The sequence below is a fragment of the Zonotrichia leucophrys genome, chromosome 3 (assembly GCF_028769735.1).
Source record: "Zonotrichia leucophrys gambelii isolate GWCS_2022_RI chromosome 3, RI_Zleu_2.0, whole genome shotgun sequence".
Taxonomy (NCBI): domain Eukaryota; kingdom Metazoa; phylum Chordata; class Aves; order Passeriformes; family Passerellidae; genus Zonotrichia; species Zonotrichia leucophrys.
Genome location: NC_088172.1, coordinates 78,394,031 through 78,406,679, shown reverse-complemented (window position 1 = coordinate 78,406,679; position 12,649 = coordinate 78,394,031). Strand labels below are relative to the sequence as shown.

Here is a 12,649-nt window from a genome sequence, read left to right as displayed (position 1 = left end):
GCTCTACTCTGCATAGGCCACCACAGGGAAACTGCTCATAGAAAAAGGCACAGGATAATTATCTACCATATGCTCACATCTTTCTATCAACAGATATTTTTCACAGTATTTGCAGGGCTGGAGTGTTATAACAACTTCAAAGGCTTCAGTATCTTAGCAGCCAGCACTTAAACATCCTACAGGCTGCAGCTTCAAATCAATCACTGTAAACCTACATGCCATCTACTTGTCATCTTGTTTTCACAGGTTCTTCATATCCCTCTCCCCCAATGCACCACTGGAACAACTTTCTGGAGTGATCTTCTTGAAATGATGATTTTTGGGCCCAAGCAACATCAAAACTTAACATTTCATAAAAACAGTTCAACTCTGGAGCAATTCTGTCATTGCAAATACAACCAAAGAATTGTGTGCTCTGCTGCCATGAATACCAGATAAAAACGTTTGGACAAAGCAAAGCTTGGGATTGTCAGTATTTATTTTAATTTTTATTTTCGGCAAGAGGCTGTAAAAACTGGATACAGGAATAAGAATAGCTCATAAACACTTAGCTGAAATCCCATATACCTAAGAGCTTTGAATTAGCAAGAAAATATAGAGCAGGAAAACAACATAATAAGAAATTAATTCTGCTTTCAGAAGAGCATCTTATATCGTGCATGAAATTATTTTATCTTTTTTCTTCCACTGGCTACACAGTGTGCTTCTTGATAAATGATGCAATACCCAAAGCAGCTCTATAACAGATCCCAGCAAATCTGATACATGGAGAACACTCTTCTGCATTCACCTAGAAATAATGCAAAACTGCTGCTCAAGTACCATTCACCCAAAAAAGGAGTAAACTCAGCTTCCAAAGGTTACTACAATTTTGTTCTATTTCCTGCTGAAGGAGAAGTAGAGGCAGCTGATCTTGGTAAGTTAAGAGTACTCAGGAAATCCAGAATCTGCAAAGCTGAGCCCAGGAGAACATTTTTATGTTGTGCACTGGTCCTAAAAGAGTCTGTTTGTTTCTCCCACAGACCTCTCTTAGAAGATAATCAGACCCTTAAAATCTACAACTGCTTACTATCTGATTAATCCCCGAAAGACTTAACAAGCACAAACATTTCTTGTCCTGCTCTGCTAAGGAATTATAGCAAGTTTTGTTTCATTACAGACCTCTCAGCACACCTCTCTCAAAGCAGATACCTTTACCTGATCCAAGAGGGAGTTTCTTAATTCCCTCAGCATGTATTAAATTCTGGGTTAGTGAATCCAATGCACTAATTATTAGTTTCTCCACATGAGTACAGTGCACTTTTTCCCCCTGGGAGTTGGCTACCAAGCGTACATATTTAACTAGATATGGCAAGTAAAAGGAACAAAACACGAAGACAAGAAAAATTCCCCCACAAGATATAGGCACATGCATCTTTCCCTAAAGACTCACTTACCATGCCCTGATGGTAGTGTGAACAGACCTCAACTCCTCAGGCCCTCAGTGGAGCAGAGAACAGACCACTGTCAATGCTTCACCTCAAGAGTCCCTGTCAAATAGCAAGTCTTTCACTCTTATCAGCTCCTGTGGTTTTTTCCTTTCCTGTCAACACAAGTAATTTTAGCTACAGCAAAAAGGCAGAACCTTTACAGCTAATGTTTTGGATAGCATCCACTAACATCCCTTGAGCATTTATCTGCACATGCTGAACTGTTTTCATGCAACCATTTTTCTCCTTCCAAAATCCCACAAATTAAAATCAATGCATCACAAGGTGGATCTCACTGTTGTGAGAGCAGTATTGCCATCTTTATTTTCACATCTGTACTATAAGACCTTGAAAATACAGTCCCTAAAGAAAACACTTACAAAATACCACTGTGTAAATCATAAAATATTAGAAATTACAATTATTTCTCTACCATACCAGAAATATGATTGCACATTAGTCCTCTCTTCTCAAAAAAAAGCATGAAAACACTCATTTGGTTCTTTATGAAAGTAAAAGCTGCATCTCTAGGAAGATGGGTATGTGGCAGAGTTCACATAAAACTGTATGAACACTTATACTGCAAACAAAAGACTCAAGATGCTGACTAAATTCGAATTACATTTCTGTATTTATCTCTAAAAAAGAGCAGATATGCCTGAGGAACTGAAATAGAAGATAGCAAGGGAAGACATTTAAAAGAATGTAAAGAATGAGTAAAACAAAGAGGTTTTGCAACAAATATAGGCTGAAACTTAAACTGGTAAAAAGGAAAGAAAATGTATCTTCAGCCCTCCTCCATTTGGGGAAACGAATAGATCTTTTGAAAATCACCATGAGTGCAAAGACATTTATTTCTTTGCCCCAAAAATCTCTTCTGAAGAAAAGAACCTTCAGGGTACCAAACTTAAACTAATTTCATTGGAGAAAAGTGCAATTATAAATTATAACACAATTCACAAGCCAGAATTAAATCAAATACAAAACTGCATTATTAGACAGAATTTCTAACTGTCCTTCTGTAATCAGTTAATTTAAAAGATTTTCTACTTGAATATCCATAAGCAATGACCAACTTCCTCTATAGAAAAATGAATTATAATAGCACATCAATGTGAATTCAATGGGCATACTACACAGAATTTAAATGTATTCTCAATTCAGAAACACTGTCCTAGAGTCAGTCTTTTCTCTCAAAAAAACCCCACACTCCTACCCAAACCCCTTGTAAACGTGTTTCTACAAAGCTAACAAGAGCTGTTGCCTTCAAGACATGTCATTTCTTACTGTTTATAGGGTTCTTGTAAGGAAGCAGAGTGTATTGTGACAGCAACACCACAGATAAGGGCCAGAATCCTTCCATTTTCCACTAAGTTTTTCTGATAATACTTTTCTCACAATTTAAAAAAAAAAAACAAAACACTGCTCAAGTAAAGCATGATTACACATTAATAAACTGAACAAAAAAATAGTCAGAAGTACATTACCACTTTGCTGGTTTACATTAAAGAATTATAAATGCCAACACATTATCATTGTACTCCCCAACTTCCACCTAAAAGATGTTCTGCTTTCACGTGTCTGGCTTGGGATATCCAGCTTTATATATTTTCTATGAGCCATGGCTCGAAAGTGAATGATTTGCAGGAATTCATTATACCACCCTTACCACTACCAAGGACTGTATTTCCTGCAAAGCAAAGACATGCAAATCTAAACATCTTTTGCAACCTTTTACATTAAGATTTAAGCATCCTGTTATTCTGGTCCAAGCTTCTGGCCCATCTAAATCTATGGCCATGAAAAATACGGTCAAACTCACATGAAAAATGGAAATAATTTTTTCCTAAAGCAATGCTATGAATGGAAAACCATAGATGTTTTCTCCCCCTATTTTACTAGTGCACCATGATTAAGTCATTCATTGCATGCACTTTATTTAGTATGGCAGAAAAACATTTTCTCCCACTTTGCCATCCTTCAGTCAAATGCCCATGCACATTCCTAATGCTCTCCAAAAACTAGTCTCTCCTGGACTGAAATACTATATTTTAAAAGCTAATGTTCTCTATTTTTTCATATTCTAGGGAGAAACTGAATTATCAGAGAAGCTTGTGCCAAAAAATGAAAGGAAATGTTTCCCCCTGGAGCCCTTTACAAAACAAATAGAATTCATTTTGCCTTCTGCACTAGCAAGATTTAAGCAAGAAAGGCAAAGCTACCTAGCTTAACAGATATTTTGCTCCCTTGAAATTAAAGAAGTATTATCAAATTATAGATTTTTCTTTTTTTTTTTTTTTTGATTTCTGGATTCTAGGTGAAAAGTTGAGCCAAAATGCTGCAATTAAGTAAAGCACAACTTTTAACCTCAGCATATTCTCTTCTGCTTATGATTTGAGACAGAAAGCCAGGTTTTATAAACTGTGCTAGGAAATGCTGAAGTTTGACAAAAAGAAAGTGAGGTAGATACATGCAATGACTACACATGAATAGAAAATGGCAAAGTAATACAATGTGGATAGCCATCTTTCAGCCACATAAATATTAACAACTCTAGACAAAAACAAAAGGCTGTAAGAGAAATTAAGAAGACTAAAACAAGGAGAAAAATTAATAATTTCTCAGTGTAGAAAGGTTTTGATGGACTCAAAGATGGAAAGATGAGAGGAAAAGCTTTCCTGTCATCCTCTTGTACTCCTGCTGGATTGCATAGCCAGCATCTTTACCACACATCTGCAGAGATAATCCTAACACTTGCTCTCAGCACCATGTGACTTCTGAGAAGGACTTCCTGAATGCTGGCATGCTGCAGTCAAGCTGACCAGGCTACACCAGGAGAGGATTCCCAGCCAGAATCCTCTTTTGGAGATTTCTCATTTTAAATCCAGTACTTATTCAACTTGGCAGAAGGGCTGAATCAGATCCATCTCCAGAGAGCCCTTCCAACCCTAACTATTCTGTGATTTTGTGATTCCCTGAGGAACAGTGTGGAGCTCAGGCACCACAACCAGATCAAAATACATTCAAAAATTATATTTTTTCAGATCTGACTTTAAAAGGAGTGCTGCACTGGTATATCTCTATTTTCAAAAACATGAACAAAAATGTATCCCGTAAGTGCTAACAATACCAGTCAAAAAGTCCTTGGGAAAGTTCCTGAAAAAATTATTTCTCTGATGGCATAAAATGTGTTTTTTTCCCATTGCCTATCAATATCAGACAAACTTCAGCAAGGCTGCAGTGACTATATGCATATATATGTATATTTATACACATATATATACATGTGTGCACACATACCTGCATTCCCCATATATACAAATAGGTAGGATCAATAGAGAGGGACAGGAATAAAAAGTTTTCAGAATTCATATTTGTTTCAGAAAATTAAATGTTAAATAACGTGGGATTATAAATAATCAAAAGATATGTTGACATATAAAGTCAAGACATGGCTGAAAAATGAACACAATAAATGGGAATACAAAGCAGTTAAAAATAAGGAATTCTAATAAACTGAAGGATCCAATTCTGCATTCCGTTTCACTTAAAGTCCCCAAGTTCAACTGAAGCTGAAGTAATTCAAGGCTTTCATTACAAGAGCAGCAGGTTGGGGGTCCAAGAATGAAATCTGCTGCTGCCATTTGAGATACAGCACACAAAAGAGCTAAACAGGCTGAACTCACCCATGCATTTCTCAGACAAGCAGAACTCACTGCTGTGGCTTTATATTTTAAAATCACACTCTAAAACCAACGAACTCATTGCCCTTATGGGGAGCTCTCACACTACAACACATAAAAGCTGAATCCTTGCTAATAATACAACAGACAGACTTTTTAGAACAAAATAGTTCAAAGAGCATTAACTAATATAAGGGGTGTTTAAGCTTTTTTGGAGCTACTGTGAGCAGGGTGACAACTGACACTGTTAAACATGTGTCTCATGCACCTGAGTAAATAAATAAAAATTAATGGAAAAGGGGGATATTTAAAGGATCTCTGCACTACACATTAAAAGCTAACTCAGCAACCAACAGAAATAATGATCAAGACTTTGAACAGAGATCCAGAAAAAAATACAACCTTCACTATAGTCCTCATATAGCCAAATAAGTCTAATAAGCATAAATACAAGAACTTAAAAACAAACATTGGTCTACAGAAGATATAGAGTTGACAGCCAATACACTTGAGTAGCGCAATGATTTGAATTAACTCCACAGTGACTGGAATCTGCACTCAGTATCAACAATTACACAAGGGAAAACAATCCTCCCAGTGCTAGGTACGGGCATGAGAACTGCAGCAGCCTATTCTCTGAAGGTCTGTGATGACAGCATCTTGCTCCCATGCAAACGCAGCACTAAGTATTCCCACAAGGAATATGCTATATACTAGCCCACAAGGACACATTCAGAACTTACTAGGCTTCAGGAAATGCTCATGTCCTCTTGCCTTCAATCCCACCATGGCTATTGAAGCCTTTTCGATAGCAATGAGTGGGCAGAATAATTCTGGCAAGACTAGCTGGAGACCTGAAGTAGAATACTAAGATACCCATTTCCTTGAACTGACAGTTACCTTGCTTATACTTCTATTGTATCCTCTTTGCCAAACAGAAGATAATTCAAAATCATTGGAAAAATGGGGTTAACATTTCGAATAAGCACTTCAGCTATTAACTGGCTCACATTAACAATCAACTAGGCTAACATAACAAACAATTCTTGTTACTCAAACTGGCGTCATGGTAATGAGCTCCAAATTAATCTCATCCGTACACAATCACTAATCTTGTTGTGTGCCAACTGAATTTTTAATCAGAACGGAGTGAATCATAGGTTGTTTTTAAAATACATTTCTAATACTTGTCATCCAAAATGAATAAACACTAGAGCAGGAAAGAACTTTTCTATTCGCATTCTAAGAAGCTGATTTTATTTATGCATACTATACATGCAAGTATCAAATGCATTTGATAGGAAAACATTCTTAATGACAATAAAATGTAAAAATGTTTCTTTTTAATAATTCTTTGAGCATGAACAGCACCACCAACCTAAAGAATTTAGCCCGTTCACTATAATTAAAACTGTACAACAAACCAAAAGGACCACTTGCCCCTTGTTGAAGCACTCTGCAATGCTGACATCATTGGCAGGATCAGCATGCACACAGTTAGACCCCAGCAGAGTGACCACTACTGCTAAGACATGTAACCAAGCACATACTTTGCAGTGCTGAAATTGAGACTCAAGCTGAGTTTCAAATCCAGGTGACTTTAATGTTGGTGCAAGACACGAAAGCAAAGCTAAATTTCAATAAGCGTTTTCAACTTGATTCTGCAATTGCAGTATTCATTCAAGAAAGCATTACCCCTGCTTATAAAACAAGAGTGCTCAGGCTTCTGCTGAAATACTGTTCTGATAATTCAGGAATTCTCTGGGGAAAATAAATAAATAAAAAAAGCCCCAAAATAGGAACTATTCCTTGACAGCATTCACTTTTTAGAATGCAGTATTTCTGGAATCTTGCTTTAGCTGTCTGGCTAACAGCTACACCTATTACCATGCTCAGATGAAAACCTAACTGGAAGCTCTGCCCATGGCCATGGAAACTGAAACAATCTGCAACACAGCCATTCAAATGTCTTTGGGGATGCCTACTGAGAGCCTCCATTAGAGCCACACGAGCCTGAGGAATCTGGAGTACCTGGTTCTCCTTTCATGCTAAGCATAATGCCTGACTCAAGCCATCTAACAACATGTGATGACTTCTTAAAAAACAAGACACTCAGACAGATGAGACCAGAGCATGCAGGCTCAATGTCAGAATTCCCACAGATTCAATGGCACATATTACTTACTTTGAGACTGTGCTCCTCATTGAATAACATCTACATGCTTTTGTGCATGGTAGATTCTGTTTGGATTGCCAGGAACTGTTGCATCAGAAGTATCTGAAGACTGCTCAAGATTAAAAGCACTGAATTATGGTCAATGTGCTAATCTGTATTTGACTTCTAGTCAGTAGACAGCTATGTTAACATATTTAAGAATTCTGCTAATATCTTAGAATTCAATTAAAATTATCTTCATTAAACAGCTCTCACATTTCTGGAAAAAAGGGAGCTATTCAAAGACTTCACATAATAAGCAAGTTATTGTTGATGCAACATTCTGAAGAAAAAATCTACAAACCATATGGAACTTTAAAAAGTGAATGCAAAACTAAAGGAACAGTATGCAGACCACAGCTGCAAGGTAGGAATAACATCCTCCAATACCTCAGAACAAACTGAAGGTTACATTTACATAGTAAATGCTTCAGCAAGGCATAATGACCAAAGGAACACTGTTGGCTTGCAGATTCCTTCTTTGGTTTGTTCTAATTACTTTCTAATAGGCTGGTTAATATCTCATTATGTATCAAGAAACAAATAGCTCTTCCAAGTTGCTTTCCAACAAAAAAGACAACAAGTTTTTTCTATGCTTAGGCAGAAGAAAAGCAACACTCCCAAACAAAAGCATCATTAATGAACAATGTAAGAAAGAAAGAAAAATAAGGATGTTTTTATCTTTGCAGGTTTTCCTGTAGATCACAACTGTCAGTGACTTCTTTTCACATGAGAAATATGGCACCGTACCACTCTCAGCAAGCTGAACAGCATTTCTGCAAGATGCCCCAAATTATTTTATAGGTCATTTGCAATTTGTTATTAATTTCTGTTTTCCAGTACATCAAAAGGTGCTTCGCTTTTTTAATATCAACTATAAAAAGTAGTTGCTAATGTGAACACTTCTCAGAAGGCTGTATAATTGTGAAGGTTGTGAAACAAATGAGAAAAAGAGGACAACAGAATTTGTAAATAAAGGAGTGTGAAAACAATTCTAGAATTGCCATAGAATGAAAAACCTTTTCTATAAAGTAGCATAATGAAATAGCTGTTCATCAGCACCATGATGAACAGCCTCCTACCCAAAGGAGTTTGTGAGCTTAACAGCAAAGTGACCAGGAGAAGAAAAGAAATACGGCATTCACCTTTTGAAAGTTTTATTAGGTATGCTAAAAATAATTATTAAAACTAATTCTTCTGATCCTTGTATATAACTCACTATGAAGTGAAAGGTAAAACCAAAAGCCAACACTTGTCATGTCACACATCAAGGACATGTTCAACCTCCACCATGACACCAGTACCACAGCACGACAGCCACCGAATTCCTTTGGGGACCTCTGGAGATGTGCTCATGAAGCACAAGAGGAGCTGCAGGCAAGGGCTCTGCACTGTGCCATTAGTAAGTTCTGAGAGGGAGAACTATTGTAAAAGCATAAGCGCTCATAGCTTCTTCAAACAAGGCTTTACTACTTGAGGCTAACTGTGACTAGTGAACAAAATGATTGCTCTCAGGTTGTGCTGTTTCCCCTTCCGTAGTAATAAGGCTGTATAAAGGCATTTTCTCATTAATTTCTGTTCCTCCCATCTTTTAGAAAGTAATTTCTTTGCCTAGATAACCCCAACACACATGAGCACATAGCTTTCTGTAATGCAGAGATTCCCAAAACAAATTAACTCGATATAGCCTTTCTCAACCAAAACCAAAAATCAACAATGTGACACCAATTTACACAACTTTATTTTACAGATAAATACTTTTAAAGACATCATTTATGAACTTTTTTCTGAGACAGGTCATTTAAGATGGTCAGATATTAAATAGACATATTTTTACACATATTCTTAGTAACTAAAGATAAACAATAATATTGTCTTGATTAAAATGTTTTAAACTTTGCGCCCCCCTCCTCCTTCCCCCCATTTTAACCTTAAATTCAATTTTGGAAAGCAACAAATTCAACTTTAAATTCAACTTTAAAGCATTTTCGAAAGCAATGTGTTTACACTCAAAATATCAGTGTGATAAAAGGTGTGTTTCTTTTTTATTTTGCATTGTTATAAAATTCCTGTTCCTGAAGCTATGCTAAAAAAAGCAAAGTCTCTCTGCAAGGTGTAAGGTTCTCAAATAGTAAAGTACTTACATGCAAGGCAGAAGGATCTGGCAAAAACTCAGCATCCTCTCCAAAGATAAAATCTGGTGGTAGGTCAGGATAGTGAGCATTGAAAATTATATCCCCTGAAAAGCAACAAATGGAAACATTGTTTGCACTTCTATATATGTGCTTATAAATAAAAATAAAATAATCACATATAACACACATTTTTTAACACAGAATTTGACAGCTACATTACATATATTTCATGTATATATCCACATAATTGTTACAAAAATTCACATGCAAGATAAGCATCAGATGTTTTGGGGGATGAAGTCAAATTCCTGAGGCGCAGCTTCTTCCTCCTCTGCAAGCAATGAAACACGAATTATATTATTGCTTTGTATCTCAAATTGGAATTCAAATACTATTGAGGAGTGCCTGAAAACACTGAGTTAGAAAAGTGATCTTGTTTTAATAAAAAGTACCATATTTAGATGGCTGTGTTTTGTCTATTAAAAGTCAATTGCAAACTACTAAAGATCACGACTTTCAAAATACCAGAGCTTTTAAAAATTAGTAGCACTTACTCCCTCTCTTCTCCTCACCACTGCCAACTCTTGGAAGGAAGAATACACAGTTCAATAGGAACCATTCCAACTACCCAAATTCTGGCCAAGAGAAATGCAGTATTGCACATTTAAATGGAGAGATGAAAATTAACTGAAAATATAAGACTTCATCACAGCTTGGCACTGAGCTTTCATCTTGCCAGTGTCACAAGATAGGCAATTAAAGGAAATTTGGGTTCTAGTATTTCACTAGTAGACATACTTCAGAGTTCATATAGATCAAGAGGTGGTCATATGCATCTGAGCTTTCAAAAAAATCCACCCACTGTTCAAGAAAAAAAGATTAAAAATTAAAATAAGCGTTTCTAGCCTTACTTGTCTACCTCCCTATCATTCCTTATGACAATATGAAAGAATAACTGAGCTTTTGCATAAAACAGATTTATGAGGTAGGAGACATTAGAGAAAAATACTGTCTACTATGTGTTACGACTCATTTAAAACCCACACAGCAAAGTAAAACCAGTATAGTAATCCTTATAAACAATTCTGTTCAGAGAAAGTTACGCCACTTCTTATTTCTTAAAAAACTGTGAATGGAGAACTGGGGAAAAGCATTAGATGGAACAAATCTTGCAAAGCCATATTGCTGGCTCAGTGACGTAACCATCTCAAGACATTTAACATGACAGTTTTAATTGCAGATATTCTGTAGACTTGGCCTTAGCTGGAAGCAAGGATGCCATGAAGATTAATTACAGGGAATGAAGGCTCATGAGCAAGAAGCCACTGGCCAGTCTGGGGTAGGTATTCTCTACAGTATGGCTTCAAATCACAAAGTCACTGATCATGCGACGAGCAGAGCACAGTGTGGGTTTCTGCTGTCCGCACTCCCACCCTCCTTTCACAGCTGTCAGGAGCACGTGTAAGTATGGGGTGCAGAAAATAGCAGAGGTCTGCCAGTTAAAACTCCCAACACACTCAAAATAAAAATAAAACCTTTCATTTAATTTAAATTTCATTTAAAAGAACAAAGTGTGCACCAGTCCTGGAGGAAAAGGCATAAAATTGCAACTGGAAATGCATCTATATTAAGTAAGAAACAATAATTGGTAGATTAGCCTAAACCATAATACAGCACTGAAGAATCAAGAATCAAAAAAGTTGATGTTTACTAGGTTGGGTAGTTCCTACATCATCATGACACAACGCTTTTCTTGATATTTACCGCAATTAAAATGTCATGTGTGGTTCCTTTCAACAAGTCCATCAAATTCTACATAAAGAGCAGTGAACTTGAGGTTATGTACTGAAGGAGATTCACCTTAATAGATTTTTTTTCCTGTGTTTTGAAAGGGGCTTGAATATGAGTTATGAGTAACTCAGAAAACAGCACAACGATAAAGCCTGGCCCATGACTTAGGCAGTGCAATGCTACTCCAAAGGAAAGGACTGCACCTGTGCTGCTGCCATGCTCCTACGTGATGCTAAGTAACTCATTTAGCACACACTTTTCATCCTGCAGGTGCTAGCTGCATGCTTTTCATTCTCTGCATTCCTCCTCTAACAGAGCTGGTGAAACAGAGTAGATAAGATATAGCTACTGCTCAGCTCACTTAAGAGCTGCACTCCAACTACACACGTACTAAAAAAAGCTGCTTAGACTAAAAGAAGGATCAAAATAACAGCGTTTTTTTGATGTTACACCTCCATACTTGAGAAGTGAAAAAACTATTACAGAACCCTACATCACGAGGCAGCTTCAAGACTCTGCTTGAGTAGTGAGATTGGCAATAAACCATATCCACCTCTATGAGCTGCACAGTAAGGGGTGAACCTCAGCAAAGCTGTGGCAGTAGGTGCCACTCGGAGATTCAAGTAGGCACAAACTCGTTTCACAGAGTGAACTCACAGCAGCTCCCAGAACACCATTATACACAGTGCTCAATATACCAGTAAATAAAAGCTGGCACTATGTTTAACATGCTAAGTGGTGAACTTTAACAATCTGGGGTTCAGGTCAACTGCACATGCCAGGCAATGATTTATGCTGGGGGATCTGGGACATTTGGACATGGGAGCCTCTTCTGACCACTCAGCTGCAATGTGTGGTCACACCAAGGTCAGGTACATCACATTGCCACTGGACAAACGAATCTATTACCTATCTCACATGCTCATATTTGTTCTTCAGACCTTCTGTCAGACACCTTCTTCCACTAAATATGAGTGCCATGATGAGTCCTTATCCACAGTGAATGACCAACTATATACATATTTGCATTTTAGAAGTATTCATGACCTACTGATACCAAGGAACTATCCAGGTAGAATGGAGAGAATCCAGAGTAAAAATTAACATAGCGATATTTGATTGTCTGTTACTCATAATTATTTATAATTGCTAAAATTGTTTCTACTTGTCTAGGGTAAACATGACTCAAATCCAAATTCCCAAGTACTTTCAATAAAAGTCACTTTGAGACCAAATTTATCAATATTAATGCCAATATGTATGTCAAGATTATTTTTCCTATAGTGTATTCTATTTCCAAAAGCCCACATTTTATATAGCTACATAGGTTCTCCAGTCTTCAGAATAAATGAAACT

The 12,649-nt window shown here is 36.9% G+C and overlaps 1 protein-coding gene across 2 annotated transcripts in view; it reads right to left on the bottom strand.

Annotated features, from left to right (window-relative positions):
* Positions 1-12,649, bottom strand: part of BABAM2 (BRISC and BRCA1 A complex member 2) — a 162,222-nt gene that overhangs the window by 119,168 nt on the left and 30,405 nt on the right. For both annotated transcript variants that reach the window (XM_064708927.1, XM_064708928.1), the window contains exon 4: positions 9,512-9,606. In XM_064708927.1, coding sequence (XP_064564997.1) covers positions 9,512-9,606 — 95 coding nt within the window. The remainder of the gene's footprint in view (positions 1-9,511; positions 9,607-12,649) is intronic.